The following is a 24,906-nucleotide window of genomic DNA, read 5'->3' on the forward strand; positions in this document are numbered from 1 at the left end:
AAAACATTAGTCACTGGTTGCTGTATCATCCCGCCATGGACTGGAAATCTTTTCCTTTTTCTTTTGTTTATTGCTCGCTCATTGTAGAAACTGAAAAATTTGGAGGATAGGCAGCCACAGAGTCTAACTCGTTCCATTACTGCTACCTCCCTTTCATGTACTTCGACTTGTAACTACAGTCTCTCTTATGTGCAAGTAGTAGATAAGCTTTTGCTGCTTGTGGTTTATCTTTATTAACTTCGGTATTTCATCTCTATCTCTTGTAAATGTAACGTACCTAATCTTCAACCCCGTAACAAATTAGCAGTGATCAACTCCCAGCTACGGGATGATTCCTAATTATCTTTCAAGACATCCACACCAGTCAAATGAGCACTGAAGAGTAGAGAGAACTGAAGAAGTTAGATTTTCCGGGTATGTAAATACGAAGATAGTGTTGCAGAGCTGCAAACAGAAGGAATGATGACTACATTTAAAATTAGAGGCCTTCTATAAACACCAGCAAGCGCATGTTACGGCAGGGTAACTGTACCTTGACGAATTCTGGCTTACGGTGCTCTTCCTGCAGCATGTCCACATCAACCAATTGCAGATCAAGACCGAGAGTGTGTGCCAGCATACGGACGGTCCGACACGGCGGGCTCGCCTCGGTGTGGTACAGGCTCAGCTGCGGCATGACTTAACTCCACCGTTCAGGTAGCCAGCTGCACAGCTACAAAAGCAAACATCCAGTCATTATTTTCCCAGTTTATTCAGCGTATGTATAGGTGCCGATTGAAACTAAAGCAAGATTAAGTAAATACGCTTGTAACATTATTTGTAGCCCCGTCCCTTGTACTCTTCGTGTTCGCTAATGTCGATGCCATAGCCGGTTTTCGATCCCAGTGGGACGGGGCTTTTGTTCGGCCTGGAGATGACGGGCCGATCTTTCCGTAATCCTTCTAAATGGTCTGTGACTGAGGCCTACTAGGGTGTTTTAAGTGCTTGTGACTTTCCCCATGACAGCAGTGATGTTTAGCACCCGTTGGAAAGAAAATTCCGACATTTTGTGGTATTACAGCGAGCAGGAAACTTTCAGCTTAAACGCTTGCATTCAGCTCCTGAAATTAACTCGCAGAAAATACTGGATGTAAATAACCGTAACTTTGGCATTGCGGGTTCGTGAGCGTGCAAGTGCTCAGTGGTAAAGCCGTCCCCAACGGGACGAGGCAGCTAACGTTGACATGGACGCGCACGGGACATCCGAACTCCCGAAAGCGCCGTTGGCACGCGCGACAAGCTTGGCAATGTGATTTGGGCTCCCAGCGCTCTCCAACGGCCGTTGTCGGCTTTATTTGGCTCGCAAATCCGTTTCTTTGCGAAAATGGGCGCGCGTAAAATGGCTGCGTTAATTGTTAGCGATTGTCATAGAAGAGCGGAGAAAATCGCAAGAAAAATTCTGCATCGTCGAAGGCTTAAACAGCGAATTACTGATAGAAGAACACTACACAATGCTGTACAACGACCTGAGGTACACAGTATTAGAAGTTACTGGTTAACTTAACTGAATCAAAAACTGAACACAGTTCAACAATGGAAACAGGAAGAAGGTATGCTGCACTGTGTAAAAAGAAGCAAAATCGAAACCGTAAGCAGTCCAAGCTCAAATGTGCAACATCGAGCTAAATTAAATAGCCACGGTGTCGTGATTATATGGTCACGGTGTTTGACTGCAAAGCGGGAGATCCATGTTCATACCTGCCTCGTGCCCATATTTTTTCACAAAATTATGAGCTATCCGTCTGGTCATTGACGTGTCTGTGAGCTACATTCAAATTTATGTCTGTGTCGTGTGTTCGTTTGCAACAGCGAGGTCTAAGGAAGGGACCTCCAGACGCACATACTTCCTATTCTTTCTACGCAAGTATCACATGTTATGACTTGCATCCCGTTAAGGAAGTTTTGACTCTTGAATTCATTTGTTGTAACATAGTTCACACCCGCTTCTTTGTTGTTTTCATTTCTGTGCAAGGTCTATGCGGCATCTCGCCTACTCTCTGTTCATCACATTTACTTGCGACAGTAATATATTCTCGCCACATGATTCATATTCTGTAACCAATGTACAGTATGACAATTTCCGAGACAACGGAAGGAGAACAGGCACCTCAATGACCGGACGGATAGTTCATAACATTGTGTGAAAAAAAAAAAAAAAAAAAAAAAAAAAAAATTGGGAACGAGGCATATTTGAACACCGATCTCCCACTTTCCAGTCCAACACCGAGACGACACAACCACGACGCCGTGATTCTCGCAATTCTTCTCGATGTTGCACACCTTGAGCTTGGGCCGTTCACTGTTTCGCTTCTTTTTTCACATTTCAGTACACCTTCCTGTTTTCATTCTTGACCTGTGTTCAGTTGTTGACAGGCTGTCCATTGGGCCATTTTATCACTAAATCTAAGGGGGGTGGTTCATGGTGTGGGTTCCTGTAGTCATGTCCTAGTCCATGAACCACGGGCAACGTATGAGTGGCCAAGTAAGTGGTCCCGACAGTCGGGATACCAGTTACTTTGGAATAAGGCTGGGCATCTCTGACATATTCTGAGTCGTGGTCACCTTTGTGCTCATACGGTAAAGACTACCAAATCCACCAGTTAGTCCCTCAGCCGTTAGGGGTAAAACCCAATGTGACTCAGGGCAAGTAAGGCTAGCAACCTGCTTCCCTGGTACTTCAAATATGATGCTGGCAACAATCAGAGCAAAATGCCTCGGACCTTTGGAGGTGACGCAGTCCCACCTCTAACTGACAAACCAGGGACTCCTAAGATACGCTTGGCAAACAAATGGTAATGAGATGGGGAGCTATTAATATCAATGGGGGCTACTCTGGGAAGAAGGTAGAGCTGGCAGAGGCTGCAAGTAAGATGGGGCTGGACGTTTTAGCTGTTAGTGACACTCTGGTAAGGGGTGAGAAAGAAGAGGAAGTGGGAGAATACAAGGTCTACCTATCAGGAGTCAAAGCAGGAATAGCACAATGGTTTTTTTTGTTTTGGTTTTAGGGCGCAAAACTGCTATGGTCATTAGCGCGCCCGGTCCGTGACTTAGGAAACAGTAAAAAACGAAAATGGAAACTAGCAGCAATGGGAACGAAACTCAAAAAATTGGAGAAACTAAAAGCAGAAGGAAAGCTTAAAAATCCACTACAGAAAGGGGTTGGTTGTCCCAAAAAAAGCTTCAAATGGCTGACGTCATCTCACTGGCACCAATAAACTCGAGAACGCGATCGGCCGAGCGCGTGTCATCTGCTAAAATGGACGATATATCAGGCGACAGCTGTAGGCGGGCGCGTAACGGAGTAAAATAGGGGCACTCAATTAAAAGATGTCTTACCGTCCACAGCTGAGAGCAGTGGGGACAGAGTGGGGGAGGATCGCCGCTTAAAAGATGTCGATGGCTAAAAAGACAGTGCCCTATCCGGAGTCTAGTTAAAATTACGTCCTCCCGACGACGCGTTCGGGAGGAAGAGGTCCAAGCACTGGGAAGAGCTTTCACGTCCCGCAATTTATTATGGGGAAGTGTCGACCAATGTGCGTGCCATAAAAGAACAACACTACCACATAAAACGCTCCGTAGATCGGCGAAGGGAATCGATCGAATAGCTGGCCGAAGAAGAGAGACTGCAGCCTTGGCCGCTGTATCGGCCGCCTCGTTTCCACAGATACCAACGTGTCCCGGGCCCGAGACGCCCCCCAGGTGGAGCAAGCGCAGACAATCCTGAATCCGGTGGACCAGCGGGTGGACAGGGTAGAGAGCTTGGAGACTGAGGAGCGAGATGAGAGAATCTGAACAGATAACATACTGTATCCGCTGATGGCTGCGGATGTATTGGACAGCCTGGAGAGCTGCGTAAAGCTCCGCAGTATAAACCGAACACTGGTCGGGAAGCCGAAATCGATTTGGGGTGTCGCCAACAATATAGGCACTCCCTACACCTAACGATGTTTTCGAGCCATCAGTGTAAATAAATGTGGCTTCCTTCATTTGTGCACATAGAGCAGCAAATGCCCGACGATAAACAAGTGAAGGGGTACCATCCTTGGGAAATTGACAAAGGTCACGGAGCAGGCAGATCCGGGAACGGAGCCAAGGCGGTGCTGTACCCCAAGTTGTCAAGAAGGTTTTAGGAAAGCGGAAGGAAAGAGAATGGAGCAGTTGACGGAAGCGGACTCCCGGTGGTAGTAGGGAGGAAGGGCGGCCTTCATACCCTACATCCAAGGAGGCGTCGAAAAAAATGTCATGGGCTGGATTAGCAGGCATGGAAGACAGATGGCTAGCATAACGACTCAGAAGGACTGCTCGCCGATTGGACAGCGGAGGTTCAGCAGTCTCGGCATACAGGCTTTCCACAGGACTGGTGTAAAAAGCTCCAGACACTAAACGTAATCCACGGTGGTGGATAGAGTCGAGACGCCGAAGAATAGACGGCCGAGCAGAGGAGTAGACTATGCTTCCATAGTCCAATTTCGAGCGCACTAAGGCGCGATAGAGGCGGAGAAGGACCACTCGGTCCGCTACCCAGGAGGTACCATTCAGGACACGGAGGGTGTTGAGGGATCGCAAACAGCGAGCCGAAAGATAGGAAACGTGGGAGGACCAGCACAGTTTTCTGTCAAACATAAGACCAGCACAGTTTTCTGTCAAACATAAGACCCAAGAATTTAGCGACTTCCGAAAACGGAAGGTTGACAGGTCCTAGATGTAAGCAGGGTGGAAGAAACTCCTTACGTCGCCAAACATTAACACAAACAGTCTTACTGGGAGAAAAACGGAAGCCTGTTTCGATGCTCCAAGAGTGGAGGCGATCGAGACATCCTTGAAGACGTCGTTCAAGAAGGCTGGTCCGTTGAGAGCTGTAGTAGATCGCAAAATCGTCCACAAAGAGGGAGCCCGAGACATCATGGAGGAGACAATCCATGATTGGATTTATGGCAATGGCAAACAGTACAACACTTAGCACGGAGCCCTGGGGTACCCCGTTTTCTCGGGAGAAAGTACGGGAGAGAGTAGTGTTCACCCGCACTCTAAATGTGCGCTCTGCCATAAATTCGCGAAGAAAAAGGGGCAGCCGACCTCGAAAGCCCCAAGAGAACAGTGTGCGGAGGATGCCTGTCCTCCAACAGGTATCGTATGTTCTCTCCAGGTCAAAATATATTGCTACTGTTTGGCGTTTACGGAGAAAATTGTTCATGATATAAGTGGAGAGAGCAACAAGATGGTCAACTGCAGAACGATGCTTTCGGAAACCGCATTGGGCAGGTGTTAAAGACTGCGGGACTCCAGCCACCAAGCTAAACGGCAATTCACCATACGCTCCCAAACCTTACATACACTACTCGTGAGAGAAATGGGGCGATAGCTAGAGGGGAGATGTTTGTCCTTTCCAGGTTTCGGAACAGGAACGACGATAGCATGCCGCCATCGTCTGGGAAAAGTACTGTCGGTCCAAATTCGATTATAAAGGCGAAGGAGGTAACGCACACTATGGTATGATAAATGCAGCAACATTTGGATGTGGATACCATCCGGTCCTGGGGCGAAGGAGCGAGAAGAGGAGAGTGCATGTTGGAGTTCCCGCATGGAGAAAACAGTATTGTAGCTTTCGCGATTTTGAGAGGAGAAAGCAAGAGGTCGCACTTCCGCTGCACGTTTCTTCGGGAGAAACGCTGGCGGGTAATTTGAAGAGCTCGAAACCTCAGCAAAGTGTTGACCCAATGAGTTAGAAATTGCGACGGGGTCCACTAATGTATCATGCGCGACAGTAAGCCCAGAGACCGGGGAGAAACTAGGCGCGCCTGATAACCGTCGAATTCGACTCCAAACTTCCGAGGAGGGAGTGAAGGTGTTAAATAAGCTAATAAAGAATTTCCAGCTTGCCTTCTTGCTATCGCGGATGACGCGACGGCATCGCGCACGGAACTGCTTATAGCGGATACAGTTGGCCAAAGTAGGATGGTGGCGGAAAACGCGAAGAGCATGTCGCCGCTCACGTATTGCGTCACGGCATGTCTCGTTCCACCAAGGAACTGGGGGGCGCCGGGGCAATTCGGAGGTGCGTGGTATTGAACGTTCCGCAGCCGTAAGAATAACGTCTGTAATATGTGTGACCTCATCGTCGACGCTAGGAAAGTAACGGTCATTGAATGTCGCTAGAGACGAAAAAAGTGTCCAATCGGCTTGGGTAAACTTCCAGCGTCGCGGGCGCATATATGGCAGTGGAGGCTGCAGTCTTTTTTTTTTTTTGTGGTTTTAGGGCGCACAACTTCAACGGTCATTAGCGCCCAGACTACGTTAGGAATGCACCGCGAGTCACAAGTTTAAAACAGCAACGAAACGGAAAACACGATAAAAGACAGACTGACAGGCATAGGATTAAAAAAGAAAACAGCAGAATCAAATGTCCTTTGAGAGGGTTGTCAAATTGATAAAATGAAGAACGCGAGCAGCTGCTCGTGGGTCATCCGCTAAAATTGCTTCTACAGTACAGGGTAGGCCAAGATCAAGACGCAGGGTGTTAAAATCCGGACAGGACGTTAAAATGTGGCGGACCGTCAGCAATTGCCCACATGGGCAGAACGGCGCCGGCGCAGCCGTCAGCAGATGGCGATGGCTGAACCGGCAGTGTCCAATTCGTAACCGGGCCAAAACTACCTCCTCCCGCCGAGAAGGGCGTGAGGAGGACGTCCAAGCCACGGGAAAAGGTTTTAAGGCCCGAAGCTTGTTGTCTGTAAGTGCAGCCCAATCGGCATGCCACAACGATAAAATGCGCCGACAAATTACCCTGCTACAATCTGACGAAGGGACACAACAAGAAGCTGTCCGAGGCTGGAGGACCGCAGCCTTGGCCGCGGCATCTGCAGCTTCGTTCCCGGGGATACAGACATGGCCAGGAACCCACATAAAGCTAACCGGAGAACCGACGCCCACCAGCTGCTGAAGAGAGCGTTGGATCCGGTGCACGAAAGGGTGATCCGGGTACGGATCACTGAGGCTCTGGATAGCGCTCAGGGAATCGGAGCAGATGATATATCCAGAATGTCGGTGGCGGCAGATGTAAAGAACAGCCTGGTAGAGGGCAAAGAGCTCAGCTGTGAAGACCGAACAATGGCCATGGAGCCGGTATTTGAAACTTTGTGCCCCGACAATAAAAGAACACCCGACCCCGTCATTGGTCTTAGAGCCATCTGTATAAATGAAGGTCATATTAATGAACTTCGAACGAAGTTCGACAAAACGGGAGTGGTAGACCGAACCGGGGGTAACCTCCTTCGGGAGCGAGCAGAGGTCAAGGTGGACGCGAACCGGAGCCTGGAGCCAAGGTGGCGTGTGGCTCTCGCCCACTCGAAAGGTTGCAGGGAGTGAAAAATTAAGGTGTTGAAGGAGGCGACGAAAGCGAACTCCAGGGGGGTAGCAGAGCAGAGACATACAACCCGTATTGACCGTCGAGAAAGTCATCAAAAAAGGAACGATAAGACGGGTGGTCGGGCATTGCCAGTAGCCGACAGGCATACCGACAAAGCAGAATATCGCGCCGGTAGGTGAGTGGCAACTCACCAGCGTCAGCATGAAGACTCTCGACGGGACTAGTATAAAACGCTCCGATCGCAAGTCGTAAACCCCGATGTTGTATGGAGTTGAGGCGGCGTAAGATGGATGGCCGTGCAGAGGAGTATACGAAGCTCCCATAATCCAGCTTGGAGCGGACGATCGACCGATATAGGCGAAGTAGGACGGTTCGATCCGCTCCCCACGACATACCACTGAGAACACGGAGGGCATTTAGAGAACGGGTACAACGGGCAGCCAAATATGACACATGTGGAGACCAACTAAGTTTCCTGTCAAATGTAAGACCTAAAAATTTTGTTGTCTCCACGAATGGGAGAGCAACGGGACCGAGTCTTAAGGACGGTGGGAGAAACACTTTGTAGCGCCAGAAGTTAATACAGACCGTCTTCTCGGCAGAAAAACGGAAGCCATTGGCGACACTCCAGGAGTAAAGACGGTCAAGAGAACGCTGAAGACAGCGCTCCAGGAGACACGTACGCTGCGCGCTGCAATAGATGGTAAAATCGTCCACGAAAAGGGAGCCTGATACATCAGCTGGGAGGCAATCCATTATTGGATTGATCGCTATGGCGAAGAGAGCGACGCTCAAAACTGAGCCCTGTGGCACCCCATTCTCCTGGCGAAAGGTGTCTGACAGGACAGAACCTACACGTACCCTGAACTGTCGATCCATTAAAAAGGAACGAATAAAAAGAGGGAGGCGACCGCGAAGGCCCCATGTATGCATGGTGCGGAGAATGCCCGCCCTCCAACAGGTGTCGTAAGCCTTCTCCAAATCAAAGAACACAGCCGCGGTCGGGCGCTTCCGCAAGAAGTTATTCATAATGAAGGTCGACAAGGTAACCAGATGGTCAACAGCAGAGCGGCGCCTACGAAATCCACATTGTACATTGGTAAGTAGGCGTCGAGACTCGAGCAGCCAAACCAATCGAGAGTTAACCATTCGCTCCATCACTTTACAGACACAGCTGGTAAGCGAGATGGGTCGATAACTGGAAGGCAAGTGCTTGTCCTTCCCCGGCTTAGGAATCGGGACAACAATAGACTCGCGCCAGCATGCGGGAACATGTCCCTCAATCCAGATGCGATTGTAAGTACGAAGAAGAAAATCTTTACCCGCAGGAGAAAGGTTCTTCAGCATCTGAATATGAATAGAATCAGGCCCTGGAGCGGAGGACCGTGATCGGCCAAGTGCGTTTTCGAGTTCCCGCATGGTGAATGGGGCATTATAACTTTCACGATTCGAGGAGCGGAAGTTAGGTGGCCTAGCCTCCTCTGCCTGTTTGCGGGGGAGGAAGGCAGGGTGGTAATGAGCGGAGCTCGAAACCTCTGCGAAAAAGCGACCGAAGGCATTGGAGACAGCCTCAGGGGCCACAAGGACGTCATTCGCGACCGTCAAGCCAGAAACTGGTGAGTGGACCTTAGTGCCAGATAGCCGGCGCAGGCTACCCCAGACAACAGAAGAAGGAGTAAAACTGTTGAAGGTGCTTGTGAAAGCAGCCCAGCTGGCTTTCTTGCTTTCTTTAATAATACGACGACACTGTGCACGTAATCGCTTATAATTGATACAATTCGCCACTGTAGGCTGGCGTTTAAAGGTGCGTAAAGCACGTCGACGAGCACGTAAAGCGTCTCTACATGCCGCGGTCCACCAGGGGACCGGTACGCGACGTGGAGAAGAAGTAGGGTGAGGGATGGAATATTCAGCAGCAGTGAGAATGACGTCCGTGAGGTGTGCGACCTGACTATCGCAGCTTGTGAATGTTTGATCCTGAAAGGTCGCCCTGGAAGAGAAGAGCCCCCAGTCTGCTTTGGAGATGTTCCAACTAGATGAGCACGGAGAGGGGGTATGCTGCAGGAGATGGATAACACACGGGAAGTGGTCGCTCGAATATGTATCAGAAAGTGCATACCACTCGAACCGGCGTGCAAGTTGGGGAGTACATATAGAGAGGTCTAAATGGAAATAGGTGTGAGATGTGTCCGAAAGAAAAGTAGGGGCGCCAGTATTGAGGCAGACAAGACTGAGCTGGTTGAAAAGGTCTGCTAACAGGGAGCCCCTCGGGCAGGATGCTGGAGAGCCCCAAAGGGGATGGTGGGCATTGAAGTCTCCAGTTAACAAAAATGGTGCAGGTAGCTGAGCAATAAGTTGCATCATGTCTGCCCTGGTAACGGCAGACGACGATGGAGTGTAACCGGTACAAATGGAAAATGTAAAAGCCGGCCGTGGTGGCCAAGCGGTTAAAGGCGCTACAGTCTGGAACCGCGCGGCCGCTACGGTCGCAGGTTCGAATCCTGCCTCGGGCATGGATGTGTGTGATGTCCTTAGGTTAGTTAGGTTTAATTAGTTCTAAGTTCTAGGCGACTCATGACCGCAGAAGTTAAGTCGCATAGTGCTCAGAGCCATTTGAACCATTTTTGAAAATGTAAAAGTGGGGAGAGTAATGCGGATGGCAACTGCCTGCAGGCCGGTGTGCAACGTGATGGGATCGTAGTAAATATCATCCCGGACCAGCAACATAACCCCTCCATGAGCTGGGATACCTACCACAGGGGGTAGGTCAAAACGCACAGAGGTGTAGTGTGCCAAGGCAATTTGATCGCAAGGGCGTAGCTTCGTTTCCTGGAGGGCGACGACGAGCGGACGGTGCAAGCGGAGCAGCAACTTCAAGTCCTCTCGGTTGGAGCGAATGCTGCGAATATTCCAGTGAATAAGTGCCATCGTAAGAAAAGAAAAAGGAAGATGAAAGAAGGGGTCACCTCGAAGGCCGCTGAGGGCCTGGCTTCGAGCGAGCACTGCCGCCGCTATCAGTAGGCGGACAGTCATCGTCCATTGGGTCTATAGGTTCATCGGCCATCTTGGAAAGATGGCCGGGAGGGGGAGCTTCCTCCGCCGGTGAACGGCCAGATGTTCGGCTACCAGCGGTGCGGCCAGGCGAAACGGATGACGGCCTGGGGCGGCAACCGCTGGGTGGCGCAGGAGAAGAAATGCGCCGTGGCGGAGAAGGAGAACTGTGCTTCCTATTTGCCTTCTTGGAAGGTCGTTTGGTGGAAGTACCGGTCGAAGGCTGGGAGGTCGAGGTACGTAGGAAGTCTGCACGGGACGGTTCCTTCTTCAAGGCCCGTGCATCTGACTTCTGGGTCTTCGTCTTAGCAGAAGCTGATGAAGGGGCTGGTGCCTGTGGGGTGATGGGAGGAAGAGGAGACGTTGACCGCGCGATCTTAGCACTGGCCGAACGGACGACCGTGGTGCTGAAGGTCAGATCGCATGTCTGGGTTGCCACCTCCCTGGTAGTCCGAGGAGAGGCGAGGACAGTACTGTATTTCCCCGCTGGGAGCAGCGTGGGCTTCCTACTAGCCAATAGCTTGCGAGCAGCCGAGGTAGACACTTTCTCTTTGACCCGAATTTCTTGGATACAGCGTTCTTCCTTATAGACAGGACAGTCGCGGGAGGATGCGGCATGGCCACCCTGACAGTTCACACAACGAGGAGACGGAGGTGGACAGTCACCCTCATGGGCATCCCTGCCACAAGTGACACATTTAGCCGCATTGGAACAAGACTGTCGAGTGTGACTGAAACGCTGACACTGGTAGCAGCGCGTAGGTGTCGGGACATAGGGGCGAACAGAAATAACCTCGTAGCCCGCCTTGATGCGCGATGGCAGCTTAACACTATCAAAGGTCAAGAAAAGTGTCCGGGTCGGTACAAGGTCATTGTTGACCTTTTTCATGACCCTATGGACAGCCGTCACGCCCTGCTCAGCGAGGAAAGATTGAATCTCCTCGTCAGTCAAGCTGTCGAGGGATCTAGTATAGACCACACCACGAGACGAATTCAAAGTTCAGTGAGCCTCCACCCGGACAGGGAACGTGTACAGGAGTGTGGCCCGAAGCAGTTTTTGTGCCTGAAAGGCGCTCTCAGTTTCGAGCAATAAGGTACCGTTACGCAACCTGGTACAAGATTTAACAGATCCGGCTATGGCATCTACGCCCTTCTGGATAACGAAAGGGTTGACAGAGGAAAAATCCTTTCCGTCCTCAGATCGAGAAACGACGAGGAACTGTGGGGCAGGCGGTAGTACTTTTGTCACTGGTAGCTGGTCACGTTTCCGTTTTTGGGCAGAAGTCGAGAGAGAGGGAGTGAAATCCATTGCGCAGGAATCCCCCATGATTGCCAGCGTCTCCGATGGCGCGCTCCTTCCTTGTGGGGACCCTCTCAGAGGGCACTCCCGCCTTAGGTGAATGTTTACACCTCAGGTCACACCTCCCGAGAAACAGACGGAGGGACCAATCGGCATGGTCAGAAGGTATCAGCTCAGGCAATCACCCCTCCCCGGGCCTGGCCTTTACCAGGGGATACGCGCGTGCCTTACATGTCTACCCAGGGCGGGGAATTACGCGTTACCCCGTCACCGGCTACGCGTGCGAACGCGTGGGTCGGCCTTCGGGCGCGCACAGGGAGGAAGGAAGAAGAGGAAAAAGGAGAGAGAGAGAGAGAGAGAGAGAGAGAGAGAGAGGACAGACTGTCTCAAACGCCGAGGCGGAGACCAGAGACGGCAAGGAGAAGAAGGCAATGAGAGGGCAAGGAGATTTTGCAGGGGAAAGTGTAAGGAAGACAGTGAGGTGGAGAAGAGCAAAGAAAGGAACCAACCAAAGGAAGGAAGAAACGAGAAGTGAAAAAGCAAAATGACCGCAAATACAGGTCGTGGAACCGTCCGTCTCCGGACGCAGGCGCTAACTACCCCCTTGAGGGGGAGGGACTCCTTTTAGTCGCCTCTTACGACAGGCAGGAATACCTCGGGCCTATTCTAATCCCCGGACCCGCAGGGGCGGGCTGCAGTCTAAGAACACATGGAAAGTGGTCACTCGAGTGTGTATCATCAAGGGCGAACCATTCGAAGCGCCGAGCTAGCGGAACAGTACCGACCGAAAGATCCAAATAAGAGAAATTTGTCGTGGAGGCAGACAAAAATGTAGGGACCCAAGTGTTGAGGCAAACTAGATCCGCTTGGTGGCAGACGTCTAGCAATAGTGAGCCACGTGGACAAGGATGTGGAGATCCCCAAAGCGGGTGGTGGGTATTGAAGTCCCCAGCCAGCAAATAGGGGGGTGGAAGCTGACCAAGAAGATGAAGGAGATCAGCTCGTGCCATTGGTGTGGATGATGGAATGTATACAGTACAAAGAGAAAAGGTATATCTAGAAAGGGAAAGACAGACAGCGACAGCTTGGAAGGAAGTGTTTAAGGGGATTGGGTGATAATGGAGAGTATCATGGAGAAGAATCATGAGTCCTCCATGGGCTGGAGTGCCTTCAACAGAGGGGAGATCAAATCGAACGGACTGAAAATGGGGGAGAACAAAGCGGTCATGCGGACGCAGCTTTGTTTCCTGAAGACAGAAGATGACCGGCGAGTAGGATCGTAAGAGGATCGACAATTCATCCCGATTGGCTCGAATGCCGCGGATATTCCAGTGGATAATGGGCATAGGGTGGACAGAAAATGGAAGAATGTGACCAAGGTTGCCATCAACTCAACGACTGCTCAGAGCTTGCGACCGACAGCATGGAGCGGCACTCAGCCGAGGGCAAAAGATCCTGATCCATAGGTTGTTCAGGAGCAGCTCCTACCACCAGCGATCGGCCGGTTGATCGGCCGCCAGCAATGCGCCTCGGCGACACAGAAGACGGCCGAGGGCGATTTCCGCCAGGTGGTGCTGTAGATGAGACACGTCTTGGTGGAGAAGGAGATGAACTGGGTTTCTTATTAGCCTTCTTGGAAATATGATGTTTAGATGAAGGAGGAACCGATGGTTGTGAAGTTGGGGTACGTAAAAAATCTTCACGAGTATGCTCTTTTTTCGAAGTCTTGGTGTATGACTTTTGGGCTCGAGATTTAGCAGAACCCGATGAAGGGTGAGCCATAGAGTGGGCAGGCGAAAGTGGTGAGGTTGAACGGGTGATCTTTGCGCTGGCCGATCTGACGACCGTGGCACTAAAGGTGAGGTCGCAAGTCTGCGTGGCCGCCTCCTTTGTTGGCCGAGGAGAAGCAAGGAGAGTGCTGTATTTTCCTGTCTGAGGCACGGTGGGCTGTCGACTGGCGAATAATTTTCGAGCAGCAAAGGTCGACACCTTTTCCTTCACTCTGATTTCCTGAATGAGCTTTTCGTCTTTAAAAATGGGGCAATCTCGAGAGGAAGCAGCGTGGTCACCCATACAGTTGATGCAACGAGGGGATGGAGGTGGACAAGCACCCTCATGGGCATCCTTGCCACACGTAACACATTTGGCCGGATTGGAACAGGACTGGCTGGTGTGATTGAACCGCTGACATTGATAGCAACGCGTAGGGTTTGGGACGTAAGGGCGAACGGAAATTATCTCATAGCCTGCTTTCATTTTCGATGGGAGTTGAACTTTGTCAAATGTCAAGAAGACAGTGCGGGTTGGAATGATGTTCGTGTCAACCCTTTTCATAACTCTATGGACAGTCGTTACGCCCTGGTCAGACAGGTAGTGCTGAATTTCTTCGTCAGACAATCCGTCGAGGGAGCGTGTATAAACGACTCCACGCGAGGAATTTAAAGTGCAGTGCGCTTCAGCCCGGACAGGGAAGGTGTGGAGCAGTGAAGTACGCAGCAATTTTTGTGCCTGGAGGGCACTGACTGTTTCTAACAACAAGGTGCCATTCCGTAATCTTACAGGACCTGCAACTGCGTCGACACCTTTCTGAATAATGAAAGGGTTGACCGTGGAGAAGTCGTGACCTTCGTCAGATCGAGAAACAACAAGGAACTGTGGCAACGATGGAAGAACTGTCTGTGACTGAGACTCAGTGAACTTACGCTTGTGAGCAGACATAGTGGAAGAAGAGGAAACCATTGCAGAAGAATCCCCCATGATTACCGGCGTCTCCGATGGCGCGCTCCTCCCTTGTGGGGGCCCTCTCTGAGGGCACTCCTGCCTTAGGTGATTGTTCACACCTCAGGTCACACCTCCCGGCAAACGGATGAAGGGACCAATCGACACTTTCGGAAGGTATCACCTGGGGTAATCACCCCTCCCTGGGCCTGGCCGTTACCAGGGGGTACGTACGTGTCCTACCTGTCTACCCGGGGCGGGGAATTATGCGTTACCCCGTCACCAGCTACGCACGAAAATGCGTGGGTCGGCCTTCAGACACGCACAGGGAGGAAGAAAGGGAAAGGAAAGAAGAGAGGTCTCAAACACGGCAGCGGAGAAAAGGGTAAAGAGAAGAGGTAAGGAAAAGAGAAGGACAAAGGAAGGATGAAGACATACAAGCAGAGAAGGCGAAGAATGCTTTACATTTACGAGCGTCCGTCTCCGGACGTAGGCACAAACCATACTCCCAGAGGGGGAGAAAGGGAAGGAAAGAGCCAGAGGTGAGGGGAGGGGGGCCGAAGATGGGGGATAGGGAAGGATGCGGAAAAGGAAGGTATGCAGCCCGAAAAGGAAGGAGGGCCACATTAGCTCGGGGTCCCGTGCTTGCTACACACGTATCCACAAAAGAGTTGTGGACCCCCTGGGGGGAGGTTGGTTGGTTGGTTGGTTTGTTTGTGAGATTGAGGGAGCGTATTAGGCAGCGCAAATGTCTGCCTGAGCACAGCTAAAAGGGGACAGGCCAACAAAATGTGGACCACCGTCAAAGCCGCCATGCAGTGACAGAGAAGCGGGTCCTCACCGTGCAGTACGTATCCGTGTGTGTCTATAAAAATGAACATGGATTCAGCAAACATATCTTGAGAAACTCAGCTCGCTCTGTTCCTCCATGAGACCCACAGCGCTGTAGAAATCTGCGCTCAGGCACCCGTGCACCTTGACTTCAGGAAGGCATTTGACACTGTCCCGCACTGCCGTTTAGTGAAATAAATGAGCTTATCGATTATCGGACCAGATTTGCGAGTGGATTCAAGACTTCGTTGCTGACAGAACTCAATACGTCGCCGTTAACGGAACAAAATCAACAGTTGTAAAGGTAATTTCCGGAATACCCCAAGTAAATGTGATATGATCGTTACTGCTTAAAACGTATATAAGTAATCCCGCAGAGAGCGTCGGAAGCTCTCACAGATAAGACTGTTCACAGATAATACGCTTGTCTATAACACAGTAGCAACGCTAGAAGACGATATCGATTTGCAGAATGACCTGCAGAGGATTGGTGAATGGTGCAGGTTCTGGCAATTGAAACAGAAAGTAAATGTAAGTAAGACTGCGCACACATAAGAAAAGAAAGTCACTACTGTACAACTACACTATTGATGAGAAATTGCTGTAAACAGTATCTACCGTAAAATATCCAGAGCAACATTAAGTTGAATGTAGTAGCGAAAGCAGATCCCAGACAGATTCAGAGGAAAAATCTTAAGGAATATTACGGTATATTGATAATTTTTACTTATGGACCGTCTGACAGCAACTGAATAAAACACGTGCCATACGCGTTTCGCCTTTATTTTCTGCAAGGCATCATCAGTGGCAGGTTGCGTGGACAGTTTCTTACATATTACGCTCCTGTTGCATTTTTGGTGTTGTCCTTCTTCTTATGAATGCCAATTTGCGGTTTTTTTTTTCACATTCCAGAGTCGGCAACAGAAACCAAAACATTGCATTGAAACAAGCGTTCAGTTCATAGTGCTGTGGAGTGTGGGAAAAAAACCGCAACTTGGCATTCATAAGAAGAAGAACAACACCAAAAATGCAACAGGAGCGTAATATGTAAGAAATTGTCCACGCAACCTGCCACTGATGATGCCTTGCAGAAAATAAAGGCGAAACGCGTATGGCACTAAAATTGTGTTTTATTCAGTTGCTGTCAGACGGTCCATAAGTAAAAATTATCAATATACCGTAATACTACACGCAACTGAGGAAGACAGGACTACAAAAGTTGAAGATGCCAATCTTAAGGAAATTTAGCTCACCCACGATGCAAGTGGCTTACAGGGCGTTTGTTCGACCGATCCTTGAGTATTGTTCGTCAGTACGTGATCCTTATCTAGCAGGACTGACAGAAGATCCAATGAAGAGTAGCGCGTTTCGTCAAGGGAATCCGGCAAATCTGACCATACATTACGTCCTCCCAGATACATCTCGCGCATTGGCCACGACGAGAAATTATAGCCAATACAGAGGCTTACCGACAATCATCATTCGTAAGTCCCATCCGCGAGTGGAACAGGGTAAGGGGTATCAGTTAGTTTAGCTCCACCATGTACCATTAAGTGTCGTGCGAAGTATGATGTAGATGTAGAAGCTTCCAGACGGCGTTCGATATAGGTTCCGCTGCCGCCTATTGATATACGAGCAAACGGAAAAACAAACCCAACTGTGTGATTGGGTTGAAGAATTCCTAACGAAGAGAACAGCAAGTCACTTTTAACTGAGAGGAATCTTCAGACGTAAAAGTAACTTCGGGTTTACCTCAAGGAAATGTTATATGAGAATTACCTTTCACAAATAATATAAATAACCTAGTAGTTAGCTTAAGATATACTACGATGTTTCTGCAGATGGTGGAGATCGTGGTGGTGATAATGCCTGGTGATAGTGTGACCAGAAAAGTCACAGCGCTAGAAAACTGTAACGAAATGCAGGGAAACCTGGAGAGAATCTATGCCTGGTGCAGGGATCGGCAGTTGAGCTTCAGCATGAACAAATATAATGTATTGCGCCTAAAATGGAAGAAAGATCCATTATTGTAAGATTACACGACTGCAGAACTGGAAGCAGCCACATCCATAAAATATCTATGAGTATGCGTGCAACCACGTGAAACTAATCGCATTTAAAAAGACGCTAGACAGATTCCTTAGAAGAATTCTCGTGAAGTGTAGTCTACCCACGACGAAGATAACTTACAAAAACCCCGTTCGATAGATACTTAAAATTTGCTCGTCGTTCTGGGATCCGTATCAGAGAGAACTGATAGAGAAAGTAGAGAAAATCCAAAGAAGAGTAGCGCGTTTTGTTGCAGGTGCGTTTACTAACAGCGAAAGCATCCCTGAAAATCAGCCAATTCCAGTAGCATACGCTACAAGAGAGTCGTTCTGTGTCACTGTGTGGTTCACTGTTAACATTCCGAGAGGGTAAGTTCTTGGAATAGTCAATATATTGCTTCCTCTTAGGTAGGCTAAATCTCAAGAAAACACACTGAAGGTAAAATTAGAGAAATTCAAGCTCACAGGGGTGCTTACTTATAATCGTTCCTCCCACAGGTCTTTCGCCACTAGATCATGAAAGGGAGCAGTTTTCAGTAAAACCACAGACGTAGATGTAGAGAGAGACTACGTAAATAGAGTTGTTATGTGTGCGAAAAATTTTAACAACAAAATGTGACGTTAATTAAAACTTCCGGGCTACGAGGCCGTGATCGAACAGTAGAGATTCTTCCTCCTGACGTTTCGTTGCCAACATCTTATGAGAAGACATGACAATTCAACAAGCATATTAGCGAATACGGAATATGATACCACAGCAAGAAAAAAATATTTACATCCATTAACATTATTATGAACCAAGACGGATGCATAAACTTGCCAACAGGTCTTAAATTTGCTCAATGTTCCCGGTATGTCAACTTTAAAGAAAGCTTCTAAACATCATAAAAGCGGAAATATTAACCGTAAAATTAAAAGGCAAGTGAGCGTTCATGCTACGAATTCTACTCATTTCAAGTAACTTACTCTTCAGCTTTAAAAGGCTGCAATTTCCAGTAAGATTAAGGTACAGTGTAATTAGCAATATAGCAAAATGCAAACCATTTCAATGCTGCGGAGTGAATTGAAAAGATTCATGTTCCTCGTAGAAGCAATTATATGTAGTAGGCGGCCTATGTTCGCGTGTGGGTCAACCTCAAAACTATTCGTCTTCGCACCCGAAAGCGAAAGCCAATTGTACTTTATAACAACATACTTTAAGTTAGATGCTACACAAATGAGATGATTACCTTTTTTTCCCCCAACTCGAAGCGAGTCCTAACCAGATAGTGCACGCTAAAAGACGAGATTCGCTATTTGTGCATAAAAAACTGACGATGACAGGTATAAAGAGGATGTTACAGACAGACTGGCAATAGCAAGAAAAGTATTTCTGAAAAAAGGGGGAAAATTACCATCGAAATACAACGGAAGTGTACGAAAATCTTTTCTGAAAGTGTTTTGAGTTTATACTATCACGTACATGAAATGTGGATGCTCAGTGGCACCGAGAAGAAAATATAAGCTTTTGAAATATGGTACTGCTGAAGAATACTGAAGATTAAATGGGCAGAAAGAAAAGTATTTTTGTTGCACAACTTTACTAAAGAAGGAATAGTCCATAGGTTGCATAAGGAGTAAAGTTGTGTGTGTTGTGATAAGCAGGCCCAAGTGACGATCGCAACAGTACAGCACAGTTATGAGAAAATTGAAGAAAAGAAGCGCTGACTGATGATGGCGACAGGGTTGCTAGCCGAAATATTGTGCCTGTTGGACACGAAGAGTTCATCTGTAGACTGTCCGGTCAACAAATACATTGGGAGAAGGTAAATCATACAATGCTACAACGTCGTAAGCTTTCAGTTCAGCGTCATTGCAAATGTTGGAGAAAAATAAATCAGTTTAACATGCTTTGCTCATTGTCATTCCGTAATGGCATATGATACGGTGTTTTGGTACAAACTTTGCTTTAGAAATAAGAATTTCGGTGCACAAAAGTGTGCTAGAAGAATAATATGTGGTGTTTACTGTAGATCGTCTAGTAGAGAACTACTTAAGGATTTAGGTATTTCAGTTACAACGTCAAAGTAAATATTTTCTCCCGTGAGATTTATTGTAAATGAGCTAGTAGAGTTCAGAAGGAAAAAGGAAGTGCTTAACTGCAATACAATAATTTATATTAAGCTTTATGAAAACTAACTTCGGCTCAGAAACGGGCGAATAATAGTGCTACCAAAATCTTTGATGACTTATCCTAGGATATTAAGTGCCTGACAAATAGCAAAGCTAAACTGAAAGTAAGTTAGAATAATTCCTCCTGTGCAACTCCTATTTCACAGAAGAATATTTGTCTGAACTTCTAGCTTGTTTGACAATTCTGTTATTAAGCTAAACTTTCTTTCCGGTTACGTAACTCATCTACAAACGGTCAGCATGCGACCATATTTAAACAGACATTACCAGTAAGTAAACTGACTCCTTCCGCATCACTGCGATGTATCGTGCAATAAGGAAATGTAGCTTATTAAAAGGTAAGAAAATATTCCTGACCTGAAGGCATGCGTGTGCACGATTTTGGCCTCGGGAGAAGCTCTGTATAGTTTCAGTCCACTAAGCGTATTATTTTTGCCGGTGTAATGACTGCAATAGTTCCCGCCTATAAGTACACATTCGCCGCCAGCATTTAGCTACTCACCTTGGGGTAACACTACACCCAGTTCTATGTACGAGGCCAAGATCATGCACGCGATTGCCTGAAAGTCACGAATATTTTAGTTTCGTTTATTAAGTTACGTGTTCCATGTGTCATTTGCACGATACATCGCAATGATTAAGAACAAGCCAATTTAATAACTGATAATTTGTGTTTTAAATATGTTTGCACGCTGACAATTTACAAATGATTTCTGTTAAAAGAACGTTTAATAACAGAATTCTACTAAAGCTAAAAGCATAGTGTCGCCCAAAGGCGAGTAGCTGGCGGCGAATGTTCATTTCACTGACCGAAACTATCGCAGTCATTACAACAATAGTAAAACTTATGAATTAAAACTTACATAGGTTACTGATTTCTGAAACGTAAAATAATAGAGACACGGTCTGCCCACCACATCGTAGCGATAATCTTGTGTGTGACCATTTGACATGGTTTCCCACTCATGTTTCAGTGCTAATTAATTGTTCCACTTGGGCAGCTGTTTTTGTCTATTTGCCATCTGCCACAATCCACAGGATTGATCGAATTCCTTAAGTTCTTTCACGAACAATGAAATACCGGTATGCCTAGTTCTAGATTTTGTTTCTTTCAGGATTATCGAACTGAAAATTTGTTGAGAGTAAGAGTGCAGAGCACTTTATGATACGTAGAGATACCTACAGACACACAACTAATACCTGCTGTGTACCAAGGGATTGAGATACTGCCATTTACTATTAATCTTATTAACATAACTTTGGCAAGTGCTCTACCATCTTTTTTTTGTATTTTGTTCGTTGTATTTTGTCGTAGCGGACGTCACATGACATCCGTTGAAGTTCGTTGTTGATCCTTTCAGTCAGTTTTTTTTATTACAGAGACCAACCAGCTCTCTCTCTCTCTCTCTGACCGAACACCCTGAGCTACCATGCCGGCACCATCTGAGATACCCAAGCACGACTCACGCCCCATCCTCGCAGCTTTACTTCTGCCAGTATCTCGTCTACTAGAGCACTTGCCCGCGAAAGGCAAAGGTCCCGAGTTCTAGTCTCGGTCCGGCACACAGTTTTAATCTACCAGGAAGTTTCATATCAGCGCACACTCCGCTGCAGAGTGAAAATCTCATTCTGGAGGACTTTCATATACTTCAATGCGGCTAAAAGACAGGTAACTAGCCTTTAATATAGAGCAATTTTAGATAGACGCATTATTCATGAGGTTGTGATTTACTGTTAAAATTCTGAGAGCTAAAGTGCACGTCATATATCTTGGCGGCCGAGTTTAGGTTCGTTCTGCGCATCTGACGTCAAAACATACAGTCAGCCAATGAACAGAGAACGACGTTGCCAGATCTCGACTGTAGTACAGAGCACGGACGAGTGTCTTCAGTTTTAGAAACGTTCAGTCATAAATAAAGTAATAGAACAAAAGCAATGTCTTGATAGCAGACTTTGTTTTTTGAAAGTTTGGAAAAATCATTCTTTATGCCAATTGCTTCATTTTCTATTAATTAATTTAACCAAACAAGCAATAAGACTCTTAATTCAGGCGATAGCAAGGAAAGGTGTTTGTATCAATTTCACGAACCGCTTTTTCGCAATAAAGAACAGCGGTAATTGTTTATTTCCTATTGTACTTCGACGAAGTGCGAGTAATTCATAGGCATACCAATAGTGATGGTCAGAATTTTGCGTGACGTGTTAAGAACGCTTATGGAGTGCTGTTGCAGGACGAGCTGCGTCAGCGTAATGGTTAAGGCGTTAGATTTGAAGGCGATAGGTGACGAGTTCAATCCTTGTGCGATGCTAAATATTTTTTTTTATTTTAAAACAATATCGAAGTGTCTTACTTCACGAATTTTATTCGTTTGAATGCAGTTTTTTGAAATTTCTAGTGCTTTGTCTCTTCATTAACCCTTTCGCTGCTGCAGTCACGTGCTCCCCGCATTATGCGCTGTGCGCGATTTTGTCATCACTGCACTGCTCGCCTGTGAAAAAACACATGGTGTTTCCACTGCTTTGACACACTTATCATTCGATTTCACAAAAACTATTTGGCCCAAAAATTAGATTTTTACACATCTTCTTGACTGATACCTTCCCCCCATAAATGACTTAATTTTGTTTCGATGTTCAACTCAGTTGTGCAGCATTAAATGTAGTAAACCATTGCACGAAATTTTGAAGAGTTTGCAGAGGTAAAAGTCCATAGCGTATACTTTCCGTATGGTCGATTATAGTTGCCACAATGTTGAGAATGAAATGTGGACAACGTACCTAAATTTCATATAAAATTTACTGTATAACAATATCTCATTTAATTTAAGTACCACATAGGTGTCGTATGTAATATTGAGAAATATTCCGTCTTTCGCGACTGTAATAAAAGTTTTATTTACACTGGGCGCGTTTGGCTTTATTTTAAAGCACTTCAGTCAGTCAAAGGAAGTGGGGGGAAGGTATCAGTCACGAAGATGTGTAAAATTCTAATTTTTGGGCCAAATAGTTGTTGTGGAATCGAATGATAAGTGTGTCAAAGCAGTCGGAAACACCATGTGTCAGCACAGGCGATCAGTGCAGTGACAAAATCGCGCATAGCGCGGAATGCGGGGAGCACGTCTCTGTAGCAGCGAAAGGGTTAATGCGGCCGTGGTGGCTTTACTTCATAAACTGCGCGCTTCCCCCCTAAATGTAAGCTTGCGAACTATACTGTACTATGGCGCTGTTTCTCTTGGCGCGTGCGTCGTGTGCAACTGGCAACGCAGCAATCTCCCGCGTCTGGGCGGGCATGCGCGAGCCGCCAAGATAAAAGAATTCAACTATAATACTCTTGAAAGAATCAAACAATATTGCTTCTTTCAACATTTATCTTGCGTAATGACCATGAAGGTCAAATCAGACACATCTGAGATCTTATGGGGGCTTACCAACGGTTGTCATTCCCATGCACCATTCACGTCTGGGACGGGACAGTGACAATGGTGCCTGAAGCACCGTACCCCTAAGGTGGCTTCTGGAGTACAGAAGCAGATGGTAGAAAAATGGAAATCGGGAGTTTGGTTACGAAGGGGATAGCTTCCTAAAAACCTTTACGGCCAATAGTGTAATGCGTCTCTGGGGTGTGAAACAGACCGGGTTAGCAGTAAACGTCGAACGTTCACGAAGAAGGGCAATGCTAATGGTCACATGCTTGTTTGACTGTTCGGGAGAACTTAACTGAAACGCTGAAAGTCTTAGCTGGCAGGCATTCGAGAATGACGCGATATTTTCCACGAAATTTCCAGAAACAGTTTTCACCGTGGAAAGATCGTACATCCTTCAGCCTCTCACGAGTCAGATTGCAACATGAAACGCATCCCTTATACGATTTCGGCTAATCACAAGAAACGATATAGACATGAACGTATGGCGATTTGATCTGACATATCGTTCGCTGTCTCATAAAGGGCGTTGGATCGCAGACTGAAGCTCTGTATAGAGAACAGTTGCAACGTAAAAAACACAAACAATAAGAGACAAACAATAAGACCTCTGAAGTCAGTAGGACACCATACTCATATTCGGGAGGAGGGGACGTCATATCCCTACACAGCCTATCAAATACAGTGAAAATTTAAATTATTTCTGGTAAATGCCAGACTAAATCTTTGGAAACGCCACGCTAATTCCTTATCATAATCCTTTTCCTGGGCTATTACTGTACTTCGTCTTTAACGACCCTGTCGGGAAGTTAGAGTCTTAAGTCTTTCATTCTATTCATACAGTCTAAAACATCTGCAGTTTTAAGACAGGACATAATTTGGGAAATGCTTGGTGTTCACGTATTTCCCGTTGTTTAATTTCTATTTTTCGTAAGAGAATAACATGGGTGTTAGCATTTCAAATACAGTATTTCTCACACGGCTTCAGTTCCAAGTAATCACACATCTGAAGACTGCACTAAGTATTGTGCCCCTTTGATAGATAACTGGATTCTACAACCGAAGAATTTGCTGCAAATAAATTTAAACAAAGATACAGCACGCAAGGTACTTTTTAAAAGTATTCAAAACTCTACGCGTCTTGGGTGAGAAACACTAAACCACGTAACTGAAAAACTCTTTTCTTATTTGTAACGACTAAGAAGCTGCGCGCCTTACCTCTTTCGTCCTCACTGTCGTCTCAAATGAGCGAGCCCCGAACCAAACTCACTGTTTCCTCTCGTACCCTCAGACGAATCTCTCGACACCCGTGCGTCATTGGTTGCTTTGTGTTTAAGGAGCACGTCCTTGACAGTCACGTGACGTAATACCACGGAGCAATGCCCGCTTTCCAGCCAGCTGAACATGTTGACAGCGAAGCAGCCCACGTAAAAGACGAGAACAAGAATCGTGGAAGGTATAAATGTGGTTGTGTTATAGGTGGGAAGCATTTCATACAGCACAGTCGTAGGATGACATGAATTAACAATAAGGATATATCGAGAACACGTACTGCACAGCGAACAGTCGGCGATCAGTAGAGTTGTAATCATCCATTTAATTCAGGTATTGCAGTCACATGTGACATCTCCACACCTGCTGTCACGGAAAACATCCAACGTGTTTACTTATGCACTTACTTGAAACGGCATTTCGTGTGAAAAGGATGTACATTACGAAAATAGAGATGTAATCACGCACACTAATAATGTTGAACACTGCCCTCAATAGACATCATGGAAACTGATGCATAAACTGAAACAATTGCTGGCTGTGGCTTTGCAAAAGGAACAAAGGCTGCGGGAGAAGGGGTGTGGGGGGGGGGGGGGGGGTGTCGGTAACGCAGCATTCTTCATAAACGGTGACACTGTAACTCGATGTCACCAACATTTCTGCACCGGCGGATGTGCTGTATTAACT

At 47.2% G+C, this 24,906-nt stretch overlaps 1 protein-coding gene across 2 annotated transcripts in view; it reads right to left on the reverse strand.

Moving 5' to 3' along the window:
• The window catches only part of LOC126234710 (glutathione S-transferase 1-1-like), a 95,807-nt gene extending 71,160 nt beyond the window's left edge, over nt 1-24,647 (reverse strand). Inside the window, exons 1-2 of one of the 2 annotated variants that reach the window (XM_049943457.1) lie at nt 24,627-24,647; nt 533-712 (exon numbers count right to left, since the gene is read on the reverse strand). In XM_049943457.1, the coding sequence (XP_049799414.1) occupies nt 533-676 (144 nt within the window). In that variant the 5' untranslated portion in view covers nt 677-712; nt 24,627-24,647. Of the gene's footprint in view, nt 1-532; nt 713-24,165; nt 24,319-24,626 lie in introns of those variants that run through there. The other variant, XM_049943456.1, reaches the window with a different exon arrangement.
• Nucleotides 24,648-24,906: the final 259 nt, after the last annotated feature.

This window comes from Schistocerca nitens, chromosome 2 (assembly GCF_023898315.1).
Source record: "Schistocerca nitens isolate TAMUIC-IGC-003100 chromosome 2, iqSchNite1.1, whole genome shotgun sequence".
NCBI classification, from domain to species: Eukaryota; Metazoa; Arthropoda; class Insecta; order Orthoptera; family Acrididae; genus Schistocerca; species Schistocerca nitens.